Source organism: Stenella coeruleoalba (genome assembly GCF_951394435.1).
Source record: "Stenella coeruleoalba genome assembly, chromosome: 2".
In the NCBI taxonomy this organism is placed as follows: domain Eukaryota; kingdom Metazoa; phylum Chordata; class Mammalia; order Artiodactyla; family Delphinidae; genus Stenella; species Stenella coeruleoalba.
The window spans coordinates 122377831-122402800 of NC_137147.1; the positions used below are offsets into that span (position 1 = coordinate 122377831).

A 24970-nucleotide genomic window follows, 5' to 3' on the forward strand; every position below is an offset into this window, starting at 1 on the left:
TGGCAAGGACTGGGAGCTGAGAGCTAGCAAGACCCTGGGACCGCAGTCCTACAGCCACAAGGGGCTGACTCCTGCCAACAACCTGCAGGGGCCTGGGAGAGGGAGCCTCCTGAGCCTCAGATGTTCGCAGCTCGGGCTGACATCTTGATCTCAACCTCATCAGACTGAGCAGAGGAGCCAGCACTCCCATTTCCTAATCCATGGAAACCTTGGGAGACCAAATGAACAGAGCTTTCTTGGCTGTTGGGGCCAATTTCCCTGGTACCCACTCGACGTGGCATCTGACTCACATCTGTAAATCACCCCACCATGACGGGGCCCTGCCCAAGTCAGTGCTCACTCAAGGCTGGTGCACGGGTAGGTGGCAGATCTGGGTAGAGCCTTCCACACAGACATGGAGACAGCCCAACAGCTCCTCTGGGGCCCTTTCCAGTGTGAGGCCAAATCTGTCCTGAAAAGCACTTCTGGAAAATTCCTGCATTGGTCTTGAAGTATTAGTGGTAGCCTACCTTCTACCTATTGGGATCCAGAAGAATCTTGAGCCCTGCCTTAATGTGCAGGTCGAAAGCAAGTCCACTGCTTTCTGTACCTGTCTGCACCTGACGACCCAACCACAGCACACCTGCACATCCTCACACCTACACACCCTCACACTTTCAGCAGCTCTGACCTCCACTGACAGAGGGGCTTCTCCTAAGAACACTGAGCAGGGAGGACCACGAGGCATCACGGACTGTTTCCCATTATCTGACAGATCTTAGGAACAGAAAGCTACATGCCAGGGCTGTGCCTGCCGGGAGGCCCCCTGACCGCCTCTAGGTCAGCACAGCCGCTGGAGGAGGCTGCTGAGAGCCTGCCACTCACAGGCCTTTTATGACTTTTGTAAACACTTAACAGGAAAGAAACATGGAGGGACCACAGGTGGTGGCAGCATCCTGGAACCGCCTGCAAAAGGAGGTCTGAGGTCACCCCCACAGGCCTGGAGGAGCCCTGCTGATGGCTGGGGAGCAGCCTGGGACTGTGGCTTAAGAGTAATCAGTGTCATGTTGCTGCATTTAAAAAAAAAAACTCTGCCTGGAGCAGACCAGCAGGGATTGCTTTGGTCAAGTATTTCACAAAGACGTTTGGCCTGAGAAACCACAATGTAAACTGCAAATCCGAACCCCAGGATTAAGGAAGATGGGGAAGGATTAAGGCACTTGCCCAAAGGGACAGGTTCTTTCCATTAGGATAAACCCTCTTCTTAACTGCTCTGGTCATCCCAGCACCCGCCAGGGCCAGAGGGACCCAGCATATACATACAGCATGTCAGGACAGTTGTCCGGCTTGTCCAGAAGGCCGCCCTCCATGACGAAGCGAAGGACTTGCTCATTGGACAGGCCCTGGTATGGCTGCTCGGCCAGCGTGGCGATCTCCCAGAGGACGACCCCGAAGGACCTACAGGGAGAAAAGAAACGTGAGGTGCTCGGAAAGGGGTGGACAGAGCCACACAGCCCTCTCCCTTTGGGCGACTGAGCGCATGTCGGGCAGCGAGCCAGGCCCTGGGCTAAGTGTGGAACATCCATCCTTGTGTCGTTGAGTCAATGCAGCCCTGGTGGCACAGTTCTGCCAGCTGAGGGGAAGGAGTGTTCAGGGCCCTTGAACAGCCAGCGAGCACGTGATCTCCAATGGGAGCCCCAGGCAAGCTGGGTTCAGGGCCCAGCCCCAGACAGGACCCTGCAGGGCAGCGTCTCCCTAATGTGCTTTTATACCACCAATAATCGAATGCTGGTCCCCAGGCCCGGCTGGGACAGTGATTTAGTGCAAATCCCTGGGACTAAATGCAGCCTGGGACAAGCAAGCTGTTCAACAAGCTCCCCGTTTTAGAAACTTCTACCTAGGTGGTTCTCTACGCAGGAATCCCTGGTTGAGTTTTTAACTCTTAAGGATGCCTGGGCCCCCGACTGATTTCTCTGGTCTGGGGTGGGGGCCTGGGCCTTGGGGTGTTTGAAAAGCTCAGTGGGGATCTTACAGGTCCAGAAGGGCCCGGGGAGACGAGGGGCTCAGCCTCACAGGTGGGGGACAGAGAAGGGCGGCACTGGCTGGGGTGGGGCTCGCGCACTAGGAAGAATCCTTAGGCCCAGAGTTTAGCCAAGGTGGGGGGAAGGGGGTGGCTGAGGAACCAAGTCAGGAAGGGGAGCAGGGAGCGATTCCGCCTCGCATGCGCTTCTGCCTGTAGGTTAGAAGATCCTACTACTGGAAAACAAACTAAAATAGGTATACACATACACAGAAATTTCAGACTGAGGATGTTAAAAAAGGCAGTGCTGTAATCTGCAAAATAAAGGTGCCTTCCCAGCATACATCAGCGTCTTTCACAAATTCTCCACGGTCTATTTGCCTTTCCATTCGGTTCATTTCTGCAGATTAAAGCCTGCCGCTTGGCCAACCCGAGGGGCTTCCTGGACCTTCCAAAGGCCAGGGGTGTGGGCAAAGCCGCACTGAAAATTCTGGGGCGGCGCTTCCCGCCCAGAGCTCTGCGGATCCTGGCCAAGCCGAGCCAGGAGGGCCGCGGACTTTGTATCAGAATGTTTTACTCGATGCTTCAGCTCCTTTCCATGAACAAAAGGGTTTTGTACAAATTGATGCTGAGAGCAGATGTCAGACATAAATATTTAGAATCTTAGCCCTCAGAGGACAGACCCACCCAAGATCCTTTTGAAACTCAGTGACCAAGAAATAGTCTTGGTATTGCACGAGAGACCTAGGAAAGTTGAAAGCCTGGAGGCCCAAATGCGGTGTTCGCAGGCCCAGCCGAGGGCAGTGGGCTCCCTCCGTCGACCTGGGCTGGGGGATCTCCGCAGACTGAATTGGCCCGGTCACCTAGGTCTCTGGCTCAGAGGCCACGGCTCCCAACTCCACCTCTGAAATGTGGTACCCAACTGACGGCAGGCCTGGCCTGAGAAATAACCTGAAAATGCGGTTTCTCCCAGCCCCACGTCCCCCTCCTGCCCCACACGTTCCTTGGCTGTGCCAGCTACTGTCAGGCGGCCAGCGCCCACCGCCCACCGAACGGCGCCCATGCTGACCTCTCAGCACCTACCGCCCCACTCCAAGCTCTGGGTTACTGTGGACCCTTGACCTTAATGTATCTCAACCCTGTCTCGCCACGCTGATATTGCCAAATGTCTCCTAGGAGATGCCATCAACCCTGTGGAGAACCACTGCTAGTGTAACATCACTGAAACGAGAACCACAACTCTAGTATAAAGTCAGAAGCTCATGCGTTTAGCTTCTCTCCTAAGTGAATCAAAGAAATTCTTCAGAAGTTAAAAAGTGTTTCCCAACGGGTTTGGGGCAGTCGAGGAAAAAAATATTAACTTTCTTAGAGAATGCCACTTTCCTTTGTAAAGAAGGGGAAAAAAAAATCCTTTTCTTCTGTCCTGCTCAGTTCTCGGCTGGGGCTCTGTATCAAAAGACAGATTAACAAGAGAAAGGGTACAGATTTTTTTAATATAAGTTTTACACGACACAGGAGCCTTCATAAGGAAATGAAGACCCAACAAAGTAGTAAAACCTAAGCATTTTTTATATTAGTTTTGATGAAGAGCACAAAGTCATGGAAAAAGGGGGACAGGACAGAAGGAGATGAGCAAAGGGTACAGTGAACTGGGGAAACCCAGCAAGACTTGTTAGTTCAGATTCCTCTTGGTGTCTTAGGAAATAAGGATGCTTCTTTCCTCCAGGGCATATAAGGGTCATAAGCCTGCTTCAGGGGAAGGTCAGAGTCCTTCCTGCAAATTCCACTTCTCGACTCCTTCAGCTTAGAAGAGTCCACATGCCAACAACAAACTCCTACAGTATAGCACGGGGAACTATATTCAATAGCACCCTGAGGTCATCCTTCCCACACCTCCTCAGATAACCCCCACAGCTTGCCCGTGCAGGCTCAGACCTGCCCAAAGGTCTGCTCCCCTCCTTTCGTCCCCCAGCACCTCAGTGCAGATGGTCCCCCTTGCCTGGCCTGCAGGACGCCTCCTTTTTGGCACCAACATCTTACTCAGAGAAGCTTCACACTCTAGCTAACGTGAACTTCTTAAAACACAGCTCTAAGTCACTCTCCGGCTCAGAAGCCTCTCCTCACGGAGACTGCAGAATTAGTCCCAAACCCCTAACAAAACAGCCAAGGCCTCACTTGAGCTCTCTTCAGCCTAACTCCCTTGAGGAAGTCCCACCATCCTCTACACGAACTAAGCGCTTCCCACCACCGTGGTTTCCCCCAGTGTTCCCACCGCCAAGAGCCCACTTCCTCACTGTTCGGAAGGTGAAAGTCCATACTTCAGGGTGCCCCACAACTCCCGCTCTTCGGGGAAGGGGTCTGTGATCCCAGCCCGTCAGGGTCGCTTCCTGTTCTCTATAAGACTTCATCCCTCAGGGACAAGGACCATGTCTCTAGGCACCCTGGTTCTTGCACACGCTGAGCACTGTGCCTGGGCCACGCCAGGTCCTCACGATCACACACGTGAAAGAACACAGAAGGTGACAGAGCCGGCTCTCCACAAAGGCTTTCCCTGGAGTGACTCTGGTTTGATGTCAGTGTCACCTGTCTGTGAGGGCCACTTAGTGCTGGCATCCGGGCGTCCTTCCCAGGACATGACTAGCTGAGTTCAACCATTTTTCTGCCCCAAGGTATGGAGGCTAAAGCATCTCTACCCAACGCCAACGTGCCTCCCTGTCATCAGGAGTTGTCACAGGGGCCATTTAAACATCTACTGAGGGGCTTCCCTGGTGGCGCAGTGGTTAAGAGTCCACCTGCCGATGCAGGGGACACGGGTTCGTGCCCCGGTCCGGGAAGATCCCACACATGCCGCGGAGCGGTTAGGCCCGTGAGCCGTGGCCGCTGAGCCTGCACATCCGGAGCCTGTGCTCCGCAACGGGAGAGGCCACAACAGTGAGAGGCCCGCGTACCACAAAAAACCAAACCAAAACAAAACAAAAACATCTACTGAGGTTCTGCAGACATCCCCAAACAGACCTTAACTCACAGATGGAGCAGCTGAAGTCCACAGATACCCCATGGTTTGACCAAGGCCACACAGCCAGAGACGCTGAGAAAGATGCAACACCTGCATGCTTTTCCAAGCAGGTCATTTACAATGTGGCACTGGCATTTAATGCCTCATGCAAAACCAAGCTTTGAATTTTATGGATTTAATCTTTAAACATTTGATAAATGCCTTTGTGTGAAGTCTTTTCTAATTTCGAGCATTGGGGCTGTTTTCCCAAGTAAGGGACAACTTGGTGTGAGACTCACTTCAATTCCAGTGCTGGTTAAAGTCAGCATTCAATAATTATACCTCCTCATACAAGGACGGGATCTGTCAATGTCCCACCCACCAGCAAATCGAAACCTACAGAGATATCCACATTACCAGCTGATGTGAATTCGCCACTGAAGAACCAAATAACTCTAGGAGGGAGCAACCAGCCCTGGATATTTGTGGCCATTTGGAAAGCTTCTCAGTAAGTCAAGAAATGAAGACTGTTGTAGGGTGATTCAGTTGCCCAGGAAGGAAACACACCTTCAAGCCATGGATTTCCCCCTCCCCAGTCCTGTGCCTGGTTCCCTCCATGCCTGGAGGGCACACCTGTGTCTTCTAACCCAAAGGAACCATTTGCAGGGACACAGTGCTACAAGGGAGCTATAGGAGGTACCAGGACAGTGCCCAAGGGCCTGGGAATAATGTCTCCAAGGATAGCAGGAAAACCTAAAGATGTTCCACCTAGAGAAAAGAGACCATTTCCTTGTGACTCCAAGGCCTGTCTCATCAAAAACAGCAGGTTGTGCAACCGTGCTACAGAGAAGGGCCAACGGGGTGTCAGCAAGAGGCCGACTTAAGCATAGCATGAGAAAGACCTGCAAAACCCAAGGATGTCTTAAGGATTAGGGCTATCTGTCTTTATGAGAGAGGAATTAGCACTCCCTGGAAATATGTGAGCAGAAGCTCAAAAACCAGCTGTCAAAGATGCTGTAGATGGGGTGTGGGGACGGGTCCCGACCTCAGAATATCTTCTGATCCTAAAATTCTAGGGTATCTTCTGCAAAGTCAAATACAATTCTTTGTATTTCTTTCTAGACTTTAACTATTTAGGGATGACTGTTTTGTACCATTGAATATACTCAAAAATGATTTTCATTCCTTCAAGAGGGAGCACTTTAGATCCTGGGGAGCTAAGAAGCCTTCCATATTCTCCATTGTCCTAGCCTACCCACCTTACCAGTGTTATCCTCAAAGGCTATGTTAAAAAAAAAAAAAAACAAAAGCACTGTCAAAGCCTGAACATGAATGGAATGAATATGAAATCCCTACTCTTGTTTATATATATTTTTTCTTACTGGTTCATAATGTCTATGTCATCAAATGGGAGAAAAATGGCAATAAACACCCTTTACTGCTGCTTGTTGCAATTGCTGCTAACCAGAATTTGGTAAACTTAGCCTGTGAGATATTAACAACTCTAGTTTTATCTTCCTGCCCTGCCTCTGTTTTCCCTGGCTCTCGTGGTTTTCTATTTTACTGCACTGTAAGCTGACCTCAAAGTTGTTGGAAGCATGGATCCTAGAATAAACAGATGCGGGTGTGGGCCCAGGCCTGTCCTCTCCCCATCATCTCGATATCTAAAAATGGTGTCGAACACTTTGATTTGACTGTGAAGAGGGAACCATCTTGAATAGGCTGATTGCAAAACAGATCTCACACTTGAGCTCAAGAAGAAATCATGCTTTGCTGGGTCACATTCAAATGCTATTTCCAATTCGCACCTGTCTTCAAAATAGGATCCAAGGCCCTTGATCCCAAGGTTCATGAGGTTAAAAAAAAAAATGATGTCGGTCACTATTTAAATAGCTCCTCTATGTGCTCATCCCTACAGCTGGAGTAAACAACTACCATTTCTGTAACCCACCAGCAACGGGATCTCCTGAGAGGACAGCCAAGAAACTAGCTGACGTTCTAGAAGGTAGACGTGCCCGGGCCTTCGCCTGCCAAGAACCTCAATCGTATTTCAGAAACTGACCACCTCTCCACAATGTTGCTGAGGAGCCGCAATAAACAATACTATCAAAAGGCCTCTGCATCCGCAGCTGATGCACCTTCTACCCCAAGATACGTCCATGACTAAGGGAGACATTTTGCTTTCCACACCATCCCTGGGTCAACAACGATAGGTGCCCATTGGAAGAGGACAGACAGCAGATGGAACCAATAGGAAAACACATCAAGACTCATAAGCTTTGGGTCTAAAATAAGCAGCATCTGCAATCTGAAGGTTTAATTAGGTGAAGCAACCACCTCCCCAAACACACACATACGCACACATCCGTCGCATCTATTTATTGCGAAAGAAAATGAGAGAAGGCAGGTGGGGAAGAAGCAGAAAGAGGTAAAACTTTCTGGCTTGTCCCCATACCCTAGCCCCTGGTGGTGTGTCTCCAGGCCTCCCAACCACTCGGTGAGCAGCTAAGCATTGAAAGAAATGTTGGTCCCACAAGTTCTTTAGATCCCACAAGTGCCCACTGACAACAGGAACACGTCAGTGATGAGGGGGTGGCCCCCATCACACTTAGTCAAAGCCGGAAACGGGTAACAATGAACAGAAAACAGGAGGAAAGGAAAGGACTCGTGGGGGCCGGGGGCTGGCGTTACAGGAAAGGTCCCTCGTACCAGACGTCAGAGTGCGTGGTGAAGACTCCATCCTTGAGGGACTCGGGGGACATCCAGCGCACGGGCAGCAGCCCCTTCCCTCCCTTCCGGTAATAGTCGGTCTCATAGATGTCCCTCGTCATCCCAAAATCTGTGAGGAGGAGAGAAGGCACGAGAGTTACCCCATGTGAGTAATGTCGGGGGAGAAGCAAAGAGGCACAGTGACGTCTCAGAGGAGGGTCCTGTGCCCACAGACAAGTCCAAGGGGAAACTGGCTTTAGGTAGGCCGATATCTATGCTGCCACCTGATGAGGCAGAAACCGCAGGGGAGGACCGGTGAGTCACATGACAAGCAAATGCCCAGAAATCTCTGCCTTTAAATATATTTACAATGTGATTCTTTTAAGAAGGTAGCTCCCTCATTGCATTTAAAATGAGAGGCATCTTACAAATTATCAGGACCCATAGTTTATCAGGAAAATATGTACTGAGGAGAGCAAAGGTCATTTGTATGTGGTTTAAAAACATGATCAAATAGCCAGGAGCATGTTGACTTTTATTTACTTAGTAACACTGCCTCATTATCAGAGGAAAGAAAGTAGTTTCACCATCTAATAAGGGGGAAAATATTGAGAGGACCAATTCACGATGAAAAAAGTACACAGTAAGATGCCTAAGAGATGGTATTTACTAGGCCCCTGAAGCTATTACTCAATAATGTTTTTCAACATAATACTCCCACTCATTTTTGAAAATGTCTTCCATTTTCCATGTCTCTAGAAGATGTCACATAATTATGTTTGATGGCAGGCTTGCTTTATAATCCTAAATTATTGCTTCTTTGTCAGATTTTGATTTTCCACTCAATCATGTAACCTTTTCTTACAGGGACTCTTCCGTTCTCCTTCCCAGGAGAAAGGGCTGCTCTCCTTTTTAAAATGTTCATTTATGTCTCTAACTCTGCCACAAAGAGGTAAGGCTACAAAGCAAACACAGAGAACAAAGTTCCTTGGACGTTAATCAACATAATTTCCTTGTACTACGCTAACGGCCATCGAATTGCCTCTGGTAAAACTGCTTGTCATATTTGTAATCCATGGGACACTGGGCATTAGAAAAACATTTTTGAATCCTAGCGAAGAATAAAAACGAAGTGCTAAAGTCTTATCTCTGAATTATCCAGTGACGTGCAAATAGAGGATCTGCTTTTCCTTGCACAACAAGGAAAGACAGAAATCCCAGAAAAAAAGCACAAATTATTTCCTCCTTAACCCAAAAGAAAAATTTCAAATTTCAGGAAGAAAAAACACAGTACAAAGAAAACATCACTATAAATATGCCACATGGTTAAATAGCAAATAGAGTCCTTGCTGATTTGGACTTCCAATGGCAAGTGGCACAAAAACAGCTCTCCCGCAGTGAGGGCGAGCAGGGAAGTAAAGGAGAAGGAACTGAGTTAGGCCACAGACACTAACGTTTCCATTTCCAAGGACCTGCCCTACACCCAGCACGTACGTGCCCGGTGCTTTCCTGCACCGAGTCTTTCCCAGCATCTCATGGCTCTCTTACAGCATCATCCCCATTTCAGAGGTCAAGAAATTGGGGCTCACAGAACTTAAAGACACTTGCCACAAGCCTCACGTCTGTTAGTGGCAGAACCGGGATTTAGTTTAGTTAGTGCCTGCCTGGCTCTGCAGCTGGGGAAGGGGAGCTGGTTGGCATCTCTGTGGGAGCAATCTGGGTCCTCGCTGAGAAGGGAAGGGGAGGGAGCAGAGGAAGCCCAGGCAGCAGCCATAGGGGCTCTTCCCTGAGAGCCCCAGGGCAAGACAGCCTCAGACTTTCAGGGGTGTCAAATGTGTGGATGCCTCAAAGGGCCAATCCAAGGACGCACGGAATAACTGATGGCCAAGGATATTTGCTATACGATATGGCTCCATCCATTACCTCTAGCTCCTACAAAGGAAAGATAAAGATGCCTATCCCCACTTGGGAAACCATTCTAGAGGGGATACTCATTGCTCACCAAAGGGCCAAAATATTCATTCAAATTCATTGTTAAAAAACCCCCAAAAACACTGCTAAAGGAAGGCGAGCACTTCCAGAACAGACAGTTCAAGAGCTAGACAAAGAGGTTTAAATAGTTTTTGGATGTAAAGTCTTCCTGTAGCTTCTCAGGATAAATATTCAGCATTTTCCTGAAACATCATCATCTCACAGTGGGAAGAGCAGGTGGTTCCCATGCAGCCCTGATGTTTTATGTGTTTTATCAGGCAGATTCAAGGACCAAAGTAAAAACCAAACCTAAAGTCCAAAGTAAATTCCTAACAAGTGAGCACCCCCCGTTTTTGGTGTTACAGTGGGTGGTGGCAACAAGGGGTCTAAGGAGGAGTTTAGTTAGCTAGTAAGTAAGGCTTGCAACAAAGATCAAGAGCTCCGAGGTTGACCAGCTCAGGTGCGAACCCCAGAAAGCAGCGGTCTTCCCTCATCCTGTAACCACTTCTGCTCTGTGCACGGGCTTCATCATCGGGGACCTCACCTCTTAGAAAACGCCATGGACCCCCGGTTGTTGTGAGGCAGACAATGTTCCTTGTAAGCTGGAAAACTGGAAGACATACTAGTAGTATGGAGGGCAACTTTTAGGCACAAGTCAAAATCACCTGAGGACACTGTGTCAACCATTTTTGGCAACAATGCTTAGAACTGTTCTGCCAAGAAACGCCTCAAGTGCCAGTAGAGGCAACCTCACGGACCATGGCCTCAGCTCACCCTTGGCCACTGCCTGGACCACTGCGCCCATGCACTATCAGGATTACAGCCAGGCTGGCTGCGTTTGTGACTATTGACTGGACACAATCACATTATTCCAGAGAGTAAGACTCTGCAGTCACGGGACGCATTGGAAAACCTCTCCACAGGCAGGCTAATGCCCACTTGGTCCCTAAAACATGTGTGAGTTTAGTTCTTGCTCAGATCTGGAAAGCTAAGGACACACCTCCGATTTTGACTGTGAAATCTTCGGCCACCATGCAGTTCCGGGCAGCGAGGTCTCTGTGGACAAACTTATTGGCGTTGAGGTATGCCATGCCATCTGCAATCTCTCCAGCCATCTGGATCATTTTGCTTAGGCTGGGAGGTGCTAGGACTGGATTATTCTGTTGGAGATTAAAAAAAAAAAATCCACGTGAGAATTTAGGAATTTTTCCCTCCCCGTGTTCTTTCACGGTTTGCAAATCCACCTTTGTTCAATCTGAGCACCACAGGTCATTCTGCTAAGAAACCAGGAGTGGCTCAGAAGGAGGCCATGGCACTTGCCCTCTGACCACATCACAAAGCTGCAGAGAGAAGCACCTATTAGCACAACTTGGGAGGACCAGCATCTTCGATTTTGGGTGGGGCCAACATCATTTAAAGTGAAACCAGCAATTTTTGATATTAAAAATTCTGGATACTCAAATTCCAATTAGTGTATGTGTTCCTTTTATTTCTACAATCCAACTCCATACAGGGAAAAGGAGGGAGAGGACATTACAAAGGCCATGTGGAAATAAGCAAACGGGTTTCTTGAATGGACACTGGATGTGTTATTTCCTACATTAAATTATTTAATCCTTTTCTTTCCCTTCAACTTTCCTCTAAAGTACAAAACCATCAAGATGAATTTGTTCACCTTACAGAGTGGCATTCCCTGGATTATTATCTTCTGTGGGTGCTGAGGAAAGCAAGCCCTTGACAGTTCATTTAAGTCCAGCAGAAGCTTATTCTGGAGGGGACCAATGTCCAACAGTGACAGGTAACACGGATACACGTTTCCTCTTTGCAGAGAAGGGCAACATACCGACTTCAGAATTGAGAAGAAATACCCCCAAATAATAAATCCATTTAGAAAAGTTTTACATAAAATGTGTGTCCAAGCCTCTTTATCCTAAAAGAAAGTGTAGAAACCAATCAGCACCCCCAGTTTAGATGCTGACCACCTCTTGTTTGTGTGAGTTCAACAGACTTTACCTCAGTTTCCCTGACTACAGAGCATCTGTCACAACACAGCAAAGCCATCCTGCTCTGACAGGTCCCACACGTCCCCTTCCCAGCTCAAACCCTGCGCCACAGGAAGAACATGCCTGGGCTTTAGGATCAGACAGTCTGGCCTCCTGCCTGGGCTCTTTCACATGGGGTCGAGGCGGGGTCACTGCTGGGAGGATGACCTGGGACCATGCATGGCAAGTGTCCGCCAATGCCTGGCCAAGGTCCACACCCAGGGAATGCTGGTTTCGCCCAGTGAGGTGCTAGTTTCTGCCCCAAAGCTGGCTTCTAGGAGCAGTATAACAACTCTCCAAGTACTTGGGGGTTGGTTCCCTACGCTTGAATTCTGAAGCTACTATCAGGACTGTCTGTGGTGATTTAAAATCCTCATTACTGAGTTGCCTGGGGAAGTGATGTGATGACCCAAAGGGTAAGCCAAAACTACCCCCTTCCTTTACAAAGGGGCCTTGCTTAGAGGAGCCTTTTTCCCTCAGGACCTAACATTCCCTTTAACCTTTTCAGGGCTTTAGATATGCATGGTACACCAGGAAATTGGCAGGTAAAATGTTAACTTTATGTTCATAATACTTAAGTTGTGGAATATTAAGTTAGGCGCTTATTAGAAGTGGCGCTTCATAATATTAATATGAAAAACAGAATCAAAAAAAGGAACCTGACTTTAAGTATTGAAGGAGAGGGCTGACATTCTGTCAGTTCATGGTGCTAATACTGACATTCTTTCAGACATCTTAGAAAACAGAAATATTTAACTTGCTTAGAACTACTTAAGACGCGTATACACAAGCATCCGCATTTAGTGAGGGAAATGAATGAATCTTCACTGGGGGAAGATGCCAAGTAGAATATAATGAAACCACAGGATAAGCATATGTATATTTATACTTGACATGGGTTAGAAAGAACAACTTTAAATCTGACAAATCTAAAAGTGAATTTTTGGGGGGGCTTCCCTGGTGGCGCAGTGGTTAAGAATCCGCCTGCCAATGCAGGGGACACGGGTCCGAGCCCTGGTCCGGGAGGATCCCACATGCCGCGGAGCAACTAAGCCCGTGCGCCACAACTACTGAGCGTGTGCTCTAGAGCCTGTGTGCCACAACTCCTGAAGCCCGGGCGCCTAGAGCCTGTGCTCTGCAACAAGAGAAGCCACTGCAATGAGAAGCCCACGCACCGCAACGAAGAGTAGCCCCTGCTCACCGCAACTAGAGAAAGCCTGTGTGCAGCAACAAAGACCCAATGCAGCCAAAAATAAATAAATTTTTTTTAAAGTTAATTTTTCATCTGAAAAGGACTTTAGTAGTCATCTTGCCCAACCCTCTTATTTTACACATAAGGAAACCAAGGCCCAGAGCCTGAAGCAGCCACCTGAGGACGCAGACAGGTAGTGGCAGAGCCAGGACTAGGGCTATGTGTTGCAAATTTTTATTCTGTGCCTGAAACTGGGTACGAAGGAAGTAAGTGCTTCAGACTTTTCAGAGGTGCCTTAAATGAATCTGATAAGAAACATACTGCCACATCTCCAGTTACCCAGCTGATAAAGCTTTTCTCCTTTGTGCTGGCTTGTGTATTACAAAGTGAGCTGGGAAAAGGCACTAAGATCCAGGGGAGCTGGGGACCCACGCTGGGCAGAGCAGAGGGTGGGTGTGTTGCAAACCGCCCTGCTCAGGGCCTCAGTCCACACCGGGCCTCGCGGACCTTGCAGAACCACATGCATCATCTGCTGTGAGTAAAGGAAGCAACGTGTAATAAACAAGTGCTTGGAACAAAAATTAAGGAATTACTACTTGGGAGATGATTAAGTTGCCAATTAAAAGAAGAAAACAAAAGATTAAGCTCAAACAGAGAAAGGCTACAGACATTCAAGAGGGGTAGAGAAAGGGGAGGATCCCAGGCACAAAAGCACACCCAAAGCTTCCTCAACAGGCAGCAAAGTCAGGGTCCAAGTGAGGACTTGAGACCCACCAAGGCAGCCAAGTGAAAGGCAGATGTTGCTGGTATCACTTCTAAGTGTTTATCTCCCAATTTACTCTTAAAAGTCGTTCCTCCAGGGCTTCCCTGGTGGCGCAGTGGTTGAGGGTCCGCCTGCCAATGCAGGGGACACGGGTTCGTGCCCCGGTCTGGGAAGATCCCACATGCCGTGGAGCAGCTGGGCCCTTGAGCCATGGCCCCTGAGCCTGCGCGTCCGGAGCCTGTGCTCCGCAACGGGAGAGGCCACAACAGTGAGAGGCCCGCGTAGCGCAAAAAAAAAAAAAAAAAAAAAGTCACTCCTCCAAATGTTACAAAGCTGGGTTCAATGGGGAGACACCAGGGTAACACAAATTGATATTTTTTTGATACTAAGTAGAAATCACTGTGCAGCTGAGGTGATGATCATCCAGAAGCTCAAGCAAGACACTGATTCTGGATAAAGCCTGAAATGTGGATGCAGGGCTTGAGAAATGGGGCTCCCTCGGCTCAAAGGCTCAGATTGCCCACAGGAGGGGAAGGGGCACACGTCAGGTGGGGGCCTGTGAGTGAGTGGGTGTCTGCGCACAGAGTTGGGAGGGAAACCACCCGGCACAAGAATCAAGTCAACCTGACAGTGAACTCTGACAAGCACGACACTGAGCTACACTGGGTCTGGGATGGACAGGAAACATAATGGGCTAGATGGGGATCCACTAAGAACCAAACAAGAGAAAGCCGGTCCAGGAGAGAAGGCAGTGGAGGAGACAGGCACTCCTGGCTGGGGTGGGGGGCAGGAAAGGCTCCAGGGGAGGGAGCAGCGCAGACATGGTCTGTGGGTGGGAGTCAGAGAGAGACGGTGGTAGAGGAGGTGACTGGGGGTGGAGGGAATAATGTAGCAGCAAAAGCACACAGGGGTTTGAGTAATAGGGTACCTGCGGACTGGCAAGTGCCTCTCACAAAAGATCCAGGTCTCTCTCTAGTCAGGGAACTCCTTCATATACAGGACCAAGAACCAAGCACGGGGCAAGAAAAGTGAAAGGATTTAAGGACGCAGTATCTTCTGGGGGAAGGTTCTAAAGGAAAGGGAACAGTTAACATGGGATGTCAGTGAAAATCAAAACTGACCTCCATTTCTGGCCTCAGAGACCGGAGATAACTTTTGAGGTCCCCCCGGGTCATCAGTTCCATGATGACCAGCGTCGGCTGGCCCTGGGATACCACGCCCAGCAAGCGCACCTGTGAGGAAGGACAGAGAGAAGGGCTCAGAGGGTGAGGGCTGCCCACGACTGCGGCTCCCCCACCGCTGGGACCATCTGGCCCAGAGCAGAGCCCATACGATGGGCCACTGGGGCTCACGGGCCAGCCCTGCATCACATCCAGAACCTTCGTGTGCACAGTGTCTAAAGGAACAGTGGGGTGATGGGGGGGATCCCTACAGAAGACAGGGCGAGACAGCAAACCCACAAGTGTGCTCCCCAACACATGGGGGCCCTTCTCTTACCACGTGGTGACAGTTGAACTCCTTCATCACCGAGGCCTCGTTGAGAAACTCAATCCTCTCGCGCATGCTGGCGGCCTCGTTCACCGTCTTAATGGCCACCCTGGTCTCAGGCTCATCCTTGACCACGCCCTTGGCGACACCTTCGTAAACCATCCCGAACGAGCCCTGTCCCAGCTCCCGGCTCATGGTGATCTTCTCCCGGGCGACCTCCCACTCGTCAGGCACGTACACTGGGGAAGAAGAGGCCAGAACTGAAACAACGTGCTTTGGGCAAACTCCAGGCCAAAGAGGGCAAGATGCCACTTCCTAGAACCCACGGAGGAGAACATCAGGAGACAAGGATATGGCTTGTTCTGGAATCTCCCACAGGCTGTGGATTTCAGCAAGGCCACTGTACAGTCAAACACTAAAATTTCAAGTCCTCAAGGAGTTCTAGATAATTCAAAGATACCAACAGCATATAAGAACCAGAAAGTCGTCCAATTTGAGATGTTGCTATAAGTATAAAATTCATGCTGGATTTCAAAAAATAATGTAAATATTTCAGTAACTTTTTTACTGACTGCATATTAAAACATAATATTTTGGATACACTGAGTTAAAGAAAACCTTATCAACATGTATTTCACCTGTTTCTTTTTCCTATTTTATATGTGGCTACTAGAAAAATTTCAGGTTTCTTATGGGACTGGCCCTATATTTCCATTGGTAGCTCTGCTCTAGTCTGGACAGTTTCTCTGGCCTTGCCAGAGACCCTGGAGGGATGAATGAGGTACGGAAGCAACTGAGCTCTGGCACCGAGGGGCATTCAGTGGTGACCAGCATGGAGGGACAGCTGATGAGAAGGACCTCCCCAGGGCTTAGGCCTGGGGCCTGTGAACTCAGAGACCTCCCACCACTGGGGTGAGGGGCTGGGGGGGTGGGGCTTGGTAATGACTAAGCCTGAATATGATTTCCTGTCCAGCCTATGCTTCTGGTCAGATTCAATTTGGTTTAAGTAAATAAATAAATAATTCTAGGCAGGAGGAAGGAGAAAGAAAGAGGGAAAGGAAGAAGGGAGGAAAGAAAGAAAACAAAACAGAAGATTCATCCTACCACTCTGATGGGTAGGCGAGAACTAAAATAAAATCAACCTGTTCTACAGCTCCGTAAGAAATTTCAATCATTATCATATTCTTCTAATGCTGTGTGCTTACGTCCTTGCCTGAGAGGGGAACCCTTGGCATGCTCCACTGGTAGGAAAGAGGTGGTCCTGGCTTAGAAATGCAGAAGGACTGAGAACCTGGAATGGCTTCTGTTTGCCTTTAGGCTTTCAGATGTTAACCGTGGGCCTGTAGCTGGAAGTAAGAGAAGCAGTGGATTGACAGCTATATTCCGACACCCCCAAGTCCCAGGTATCTACCTTTAAGTGATATCTTAAAGCAAAGATGCCTATAAATTAGGCCCAGGAGATACCACCAATTTACACCTCTAAGGAATTTCCAATATGGACTATGTTAATCAATCTAGAATTTTCTTTCACATACATTTTTGTATTTCATAGTACGTATGTATGTGTTCAGGAATTTCACAAATGGAATTACAACCTCCATATGGCTTAGACAGTTTATAGCCCTGAAGAAGGGGCTGATGCTCACTTAGGAGAGTCAGTATGCAAGACAACCCAGTAGATAAGACTCTTCCTGATACCCCTCAGAAAGTATAAAGAGACACTGTATATATCCATTTATCTCTGAAAATCCAGGCTTGCTTTTAATCAGAATTAACGATGTAACACACCATGAAACATGGAGTTAAAACCAATCACATTCATTCCCTGGGAGGTAGCTGATTCAACCCAGTAGCTCTGACTTTAGCCAGCAGTCCTAAGCCCTGCCAGGCAGGAGAGGTTTACGTGCACAATGTTATCAGCGTTTCCCTGGAGGGGATTTTCAGTGTACTCTGGAGAATGGTGACATGCAGATTAGCTTTTGGAGAGAGAAGTTTTTAAAGCATTTTTGAACTGCAATGTCATTTTGTTGCCCCTTGAGGAAACTAGCTATAAGATGCTTGTCAAAAGGCTGAATAAATTAAGTTCAAATAAGGTGACAGTCTTCCTACCTGTTGGCCTGGGTGACAATAAGTTTTGTTTGTTTGTTTTGTTTTTAAAGAATCAAGAAATATTATGAAGGCACTCTGGAAAGACACAAAATTTGAATTCAAATCGCCGTTAGAGTCTGATATGATTGTATTTGTGCTCTCTCTAAACTTCCTGGATCCTTCACAGTCAAAGCTACAAATGCCAATCTTCTTGCTTTATTTCAAAACTGAGCAGATTTTTGCAGTAGCCTTACTCCACACTGATAGAGCGGAAAGTGGACTTGCATTTTCCTTATAAATTCCATTAAGTGTGTAATGACTCCTCACCTTACTTGATTAAAAAAAAACCTATTATTTATTCAAACAATGCATAAAAATCGTCTTGCCTTTTTATTTTAAAGAAAAAGAACCTCTCCACAAGTAACTACTCTTTTAAGTTTGGTGTGTATCCTTCCAGAACATTCTCTGAGCCTTATATGTACACACACACACACATACATACAGACATGTAGGTGTGTGTGTACATATATATGTCTTTTAAAAATACAACTTTGTGGGCTTCCCTGGTGGCGCGGTGGTTGAGAGTTCGCCTGCCGATGCAGGGGACACGGGTTCGTGCCCCGATCCGGGAGGATCCCACATGCCGCGGAGCGGCTGGGACAGTGAGCCATGGCCGCTGAGCCTGGGCGTCCGGAGGCTGTGCTCCGCAACGGGAGGGACCACAGCGGTGAGAGGCCCGCGTACCACACACACACACACACAAAAAAATACAACTTTGTGAGACCTTTATATAAAGAAGAAGAATGTCCTCATTATTCTACACTTGATTCACATTCAGAGGAGTCTGCTTTTGATTGGCTTTATTGTAAACACAATTTGAATTAGAAATTATTAAAGAAATCACATTAATAAAACTTTACACACTTATATAGTGCTTTTAAATTGTTTTCTCATTTGAGGATGAGCAATTAGAATAATCATGACTCTTTATTTCACGTCTCCTGCACACACACTTCCACTTCTGAAGCATGAGCGAGGCAAACGTGTTTTCTAAATACATCCAGCTGATTCCATGCACTTATTTATTCACTTGACAAACCCTGGCCAGCTGCTCCTGTGGGCCAGCTTGCCGGTCTCCCCAGCCCACAGGACTTCACAGTCCTTCCCCACAGTGACTGCATCACATGTCAGCAAGATGCCAGGGGCTGCCTCATCCTGATTTCTCAACTGCCTAGTTCTGTGACCAGGGTGAGTTTCCCCTCTGAGCCTCGTTACCCACTGACAGACAGATGAGCATCAGACAACCCATCCTATAGGGATGCAGGGATCAAATGGGATGGCATTTGTGAACGTCTCTAGCAAACTGCCAGTTAGTGGTACCCAGTGACCAATGTCTCACCCTGACTTACTTTGAAAAGTTAGGATTTTGGCAAACTTGGAAGACAAGACAGCAAATAAGGAAAAAAAACCTTCCAAGTCAGACCATCTCAGACGTTTAACTAAATGGCTCTCATGAGTTACTACCAGAGGGAATGTGAACAGGCCATGAGGGTAAGAATCGTGAAGACCCCAGTCAGGAGGGAATGAACAGAAAATCTCCAATATACAAAAATCAGAGAAGCCGTAGTGATCAAAGACAATTATAATGACATGAAACTCAAGCTCAAACTAGTTTAAAAGGACTGTTTTGTCAGCTGCAGCATATCTTCCAACTAGATGTTGACAATTATACAGATTTTTTCATTCTAGCATAAAATTTCAAGCAATTAAATAAATGGATTACTGTGCTGGCCACATTCATCTCTGAAGCCCATTTTTCCTTGGGGCAGCCCAGACAGTCCCAGAATTTTTGACATATTCAGTGAACTGCTCAGAACATTGGTTTAAAAAAAAGTGTTAATGAAGATGGATCTGAGGCCAAAGGTCCCTCAAAATAATGCAAGCCTCTTCCCCTGAATTCGTAACACTCCCCAAAGCTCCTGAGCTGGGACCCCAGACAGTGACTGTAGTTTAGAAGCTTACCATCGGCTGCACTGAAGTACTCCGGGTTCACAGAGGCATACAGCACTCCGTTCCCCAGCCTGCTGTTATTTCTGTCAAAAAGGATGAAATTCAGGTTAGAAAATAAAATCCCCACATACTTTTATATATATTTTCATCTTTGTTACCTCAGTTTTATTTGTTCTGATTCATTAAGGACCGGGAAGGGGTAGTGGAGGTACTGTCAGGACAGCTCCACCACACTTGCTAACGCCTCTTTTGGCTTCTTCAACGGCCTCAAATTAGAGCTTTTTAAGAAACATTTGTTTCTTTACTTTGTTGGAAATTGAAAGGCTTATTTGATGTACAGGGTTAAAATATCATGTTTGAAAAAGCTTTGCACAAGCAGCGTTATCTGTGATGGGACAACCAGTGTGGGGATGATCCAGACTCCAAAGAAAAAGTCTTTTTCTGTTGTTGAATCATTAGAAAATATTCTCTTTTTTCTGTACATTTGATTGGAAAATCAGGTTTTCTGATCCATAAGATAATTCCTCAAACTTCTCAAAAAGTTCATCTTAACTTGGGTTCAAATCATCAAACCAGTCAGACACAGAAAGTATCTGAACTTTTCACCAAGTCACTCACCTTTTTCTATGGAAGACGTACAGCATTATAACCAACCCTCCTACTATCAGCAGAACGGCAATGGGCAGAGCAATGATCAGATGGATGAAGTTTTCATACGTTGCTGCAGAAACAAATGGGAAACAAGAAAATGTCATGAGGTGAACAAACTGCTCGTGTCCTTTGTTTATATTGAGCTGGAAGTATGGGGAAAAAAATCCTTGAGAATTCCTTTATTGCCTATCATGAACTAGGAGTTCTGAAGGTAAACAGTATTGTACATAAAAGAGAAAAAAAACAAACCCTGAGTTATTTGTAAAAAGATTAAATAAGTGCCGATGGAGGAGTAAAGTCATTTTTATTTTTGAAGTACAGTGTATTCTGAAATAATAGTTCAAATGATGGATTCAAGTAAAATAATCTTTGTATACAGTTTGATAACTATTGGTGGAATTGCATACATTTGCTAAAAAAGAGAATAGATTCTTATGTATTATAGTGCTCAAGCTGTACTGACTTTTATCTGTCTTAGGACAGTTCCACAGACAATTAAAAAAAACCAAAAGTAACTGGATGGCACCCCTTGCCAAAGCTGCTCTGAATACGCCCCAAACATCAGCGTCTATAGTTCCAAGCCTGAGATCACAGAGCTCCTGCCTGCTCATCACCATCCGCAGCTCTTACATGACAGATGGCAGGCTGGATGCTGATCTACACACTTGAAAATTCTGTCAGATGTTGGTAATCAGCATGTCCATAGGTAGCATAACAACCAGACAAGTGGACCACACATGCTGCAAGGATGCAGGGAGGAAGGGAGAGGGGAAGGGAGTCAGGGGAAGCTCGCCAAGCACAGAGGATGGTTGGAAATGATACTGGAGAGAAACCAGGGCCAGCTCCTAAGGGGCCTTGTCCAAGCTAAGCACTCTGAACTTCATTCTGCAGATTAAGCGGAACCAGTGAGAGCTCTCCAGCCCCACAGTGAACTGGTGGGATTTGTGTGGGAGAGATGGCTGTGCCTGAGGATAGCCTGGAAGGGCTGGCAGCGGCGAGGAGACCCTGCCCTGTCTGGGGCAGCGGGTGGGGGGGTGCCCTGTGCATGTTCTGCATCACCCAGCTCAGACCTCACCAAGGAATCACTGCTCCTTGTCTATGAATGAGAAAGCCTCACAGAGATAAACTGTCCTCCCCAGGGTCACACATGCAGCTGGCTGGCCATGACCTAGGGATTGGAACCCAGGCTTCCGGCGCCTCTGGCTCATATTTTCCCTACGAAGCAAGCGCCCTGGAGGCTCTGAGCTGAGGCGGTGGTGGTGGCTACAGAGGCTGGATTCCAGAGGTATTTCAGAGGCAGAATCAATGAGATGTGGGTTTGAATAAGAAATGGGTGGCAGGAGTGAAGGAAAGGGGAGGGGTGGCTGTGAGGTTCCTGGCTTGGGTGGTGGGTGGATTACGGGGTCACGGACTGAGCTGAGGAACAAAGGATGGAGAGAGATTTTGAAGGTAGCAACTGTGATTCTGGTTTTGTGCACGAGGCGTCTGAATTGCCTGTGGGACACCCACGTATGTGGAAATGAAGTTGGAACTCACTGGGGACCAAGTTACATCTATTGTAGATCACCCATCAATGATTATTCTGCCACTAAACACTACTATTATTATTACTCTGTGAGGACTATTAAAGCTATTTTAATTTTTTAAATTAAAGATATTTTTATCAAATAGCTCTAAAAATGGATACAGGCTCCTGCATTTCCTAATTCTTAAAAATACTTGCAAATTAACAGGGACTTTGGGAAGCTAGTGGAGTTTCTTTTTTTGCCCCCGAGGATTATTTCTTCTATCTCTATCACTTATACTACTGGTCAAGTTGTATCCTATTCTTTTTGAGTTTCACATTTCAACGGGGACATGGAAAAAGTGGAACACATCCAGAGAAGAAAAAAATGACCGAATGGCTAGAAAATTGTTCTGTGAGACTGGGCTACAAGAAAAGGCCCCAAACCTGAGATTATTTAGTCTGGAGAAGAAAAGCCTAAGGAGTAATTTAATAGTATTCAAGCACATGAAGGGTTCCTAAAAGGAGAGCAGTTGCCAGAAAGCTTCCAAAGCTTCCATCTCCTCTGAGGATTGAACAGGAGGAAGGGAGACTCAACCACAGCAGGAGAGAATCTTGTCTGACACAAGGAAAAACTGCCCAACGGTAAAGCAGGCACGCAGATTTAATTTCCCCATGGTGTATGCCAACTCCTGCTGGAAAGACGCCATCAGAGCGGCTCTTGGGTTTCCCACTGGCTCCCGGCACTCACAGGGTTAAAAACGCGGGAGCAATGGCAGAGAGGAACCTGTCATCTCTGCAGATAAGCCAAGGTCACTGAACCCCAGAAGCCAATGCTGCTGTTTCAAAGAACACAGCATCACGCTAGACCTCGAAACCTAGGCTCTGTTCCTCAGGGATGGATGTGGAGAGGGGAGGAGAGGAGAAGAGAGAAAACAAGCCACTTCTTCGGGGAGGGCTCTGGGAATATTGTGAAAGTTCCAGCGCTGGAGTGTGTGGCACTAGCCAACTGGAAGAGTAGGTAAAATGGACCACATGGAGAATTCAGACTATTTGAGATGATGGAATTATCTTCTCAAGCATCTGTTTACCCCTCACACAGCGCCAGGCTCATCAAATGCTACCTCAAGGTCTGCAATTCTATCCCTGCACATCCTTCTTTTGGTATCTGTCACTGTGTAGACTTCCAAATACCATGCATGTCTTTGACTAGGCGCTAACCAGGTGGACTGCTGGATTGACTGAATCCTGAATTTAAAAACTCAGACTCCAGACCAGAGTAGCACAGATGTGGACACCAGGAGAAACCAGGGCAGTGGGAATTGCCCACCTGACCCAGAAGTAGCACCACTGAGCAAGGCGGGACTGATTTTTCTCGCGGAAGCAGTCAGGAATAGTGCTATGCCAGATTTGATCCCATTATCTGAACATGAAATAATCTTAAAAGTTTGGTTTCTAATACAAAATAACAGAAACTCAAAATGTAAATAAGGGATATTTATGTCACCAAACGAAAATACTGAATTTTCTTGGCCAAGCAAGTATAGTGCCCTTGTGCTCATACATTTTACAAAACTCACTTTTAAAATCTAAAATCCTCGCCTAGAATGGCCTTCTAAGAATTCTGTCTCGTCGATGGTTTGAGCATAAACTCACCACATGGCCCAGTCTCTGTGCCAAACAGGGACCACTGTGTGCTTTCAAAGTGTGTTGCTGCTTTAAAAGTGCATCTGTTATTTTACCGCTGAGGAGAGACAGGGGTGATGCCTCAGCCTGGGATGCTGTCACCGCGACTCCTGCCCTGGAGCAGGCTGGAGCAGAAGGCCCCCAGGTTTCTGTCACCCTTTAGGATTCTAAGCCCTGAGTCGGAGCCCCAGTCAGCATCCCTGACGAGGCAGGAGGCAGAATGGTCAATTCAATGCTTTGTAAAATGCTTTGGACATAAACCAAGTTGAGAGCACGGGCCCCTTGCTGTCTCCCTCAAAAGAGGGCCTCAGACCATCTCCCTGCCTATCAGACGAGGTAGGGACTCCAGGTGTGGCAGCTCCCCAGCCTGAGCTCCTAGATTAAGTGCTGGCAAAAGTGTGACTCTTCTGAAAGGTGGCCGACAGAAATCAGAAAACCAGAGAGCCAGGATGACGACCCAGGTTTCCCCAGTCCCAGCACCACCTGCTTTCTGTTTTCCCAGCGACTCCCTCCACAAGCCTTACTTTTGGCCTGGACATAGAAGAACACAGGATCAGTCCACGACCCGTTCCCAGAGAGAGAGGTGGCCTGGATCCGGGCCGTGTAGTTCCCCGGGTTGAGCCGGTTTAGCTTGGCCCCTCCATACTTCCTGTACTCCTGTCTGGACACACATTCCCTCTGATCCTGGAGGAAATAAAACATATGTGTCAATTTCCCACAAACACACTGCCTCGCCTCTCGCCTCCCGCCTCCCACCTAACACTGACCCCAATTTGCAATAAAAGGGAAAACACCCAGGCTTACATTATGGCAGTCCTGCAGTAACTCTAAGCACGCCCGACCTTTAACCAAACCTTCTTTCTTTAACCAAAAAGAGTTCCAGAAGGATTAAGTTATTAAGCCCAATCTCTAGGCTGAAAGATCGTTTTCTGCAAAGAAACAGTTTCTTGAGGGTGAGGATAAGCCAGCTCCTCGCACACTGTGAGAATTCCCCAAAGAGCATAGAGTTGGTAAAAAGACCTGAATCCTCACTGACTTACCTCCTTATTTTACTGTTCAAAGTCTTCAGCTAACCAGGAGGTGCCCTGTGTTGAAGTGTAACACACGCTACACCTGCAACAGAAACGCACCCACACACGGCCGGTGCCCCAGTCTTACCTCGACTTGTGATCCATATTTTATTTCATACATTAAAATCAATCCATTGGGATTCTCAGGTTCTGGCCATTTTAAAAAGATGGAGTTCTCAGGCCTTGGCTCCCAGGTCACTGGCCCAGGAATGTCATCTGCTCCTTCTGCACAACAATTGAAATAGGCGATAAAGTTAGATTCGAGTCCTCAGGGAGGGAGAAAAACACTGGACTAGCCTAAGAACACCCTCCCCAACCCCTCGTGCAGGACTGCGGACAGCGGCCGCAGCAAATCCTCCTGACCTGGCCTTGCACACACAGCAGGGGTTTTGGAACTGGAGCAACCTAATGACCTGTAAGTCTCAAGATGCCACCATATCCTCCCTTCCCCTCAGTCTCCCAACAAAAAAGCCTACTCTCAAGTGCAGGAGGAAAATCTTGGCAAATTGAGTCACTTAGGTCTGCTACTCGGCTTCTATGCGATGCCATCAAACACAAGCATCATCGAAAAGGTGCTGAGTGAGCAGAAGCAGCGGCATCCAGCCTCCAAGCCGGGACCCAGATCCTTCATGCTCTGCATCTGCATGTGGCAGATGCAATTTCTGCGCAGGTGTAAAGGATGGTCCCCGAGCCCGCCTGGGAGGGAGCCGCCAGGAAGCTGGTGCTGAGCGCAAGCTTGCTGCCCTCATCAGCGATTCCTGAAGCTGCCGGGTGAGGCTGGGGTGCCTGCTCTCCTGCTTTT

At 47.7% G+C, this 24970-nt stretch overlaps 1 protein-coding gene across 6 annotated transcripts in view; it reads right to left on the bottom strand.

Annotated features, from left to right (window-relative positions):
• Window positions 1-24970, bottom strand: part of IGF1R (insulin like growth factor 1 receptor) — a 305216-nt gene that overhangs the window by 14197 nt on the left and 266049 nt on the right. For all 6 annotated transcript variants that reach the window (XM_079912984.1, XM_079912983.1, XM_079912985.1 and 3 more), the window contains 9 exons: window positions 24257-24393; window positions 23623-23782; window positions 19876-19978; window positions 19270-19340; window positions 15169-15398; window positions 14793-14903; window positions 10675-10834; window positions 7704-7833; window positions 1303-1437 (listed from right to left, as the gene is read on the bottom strand). In XM_079912984.1, the coding sequence (XP_079769110.1) occupies window positions 1303-1437; window positions 7704-7833; window positions 10675-10834; window positions 14793-14903; window positions 15169-15398; window positions 19270-19340; window positions 19876-19978; window positions 23623-23782; window positions 24257-24393 (1237 nt within the window). The remainder of the gene's footprint in view (window positions 1-1302; window positions 1438-7703; window positions 7834-10674; window positions 10835-14792; window positions 14904-15168; window positions 15399-19269; window positions 19341-19875; window positions 19979-23622; window positions 23783-24256; window positions 24394-24970) is intronic.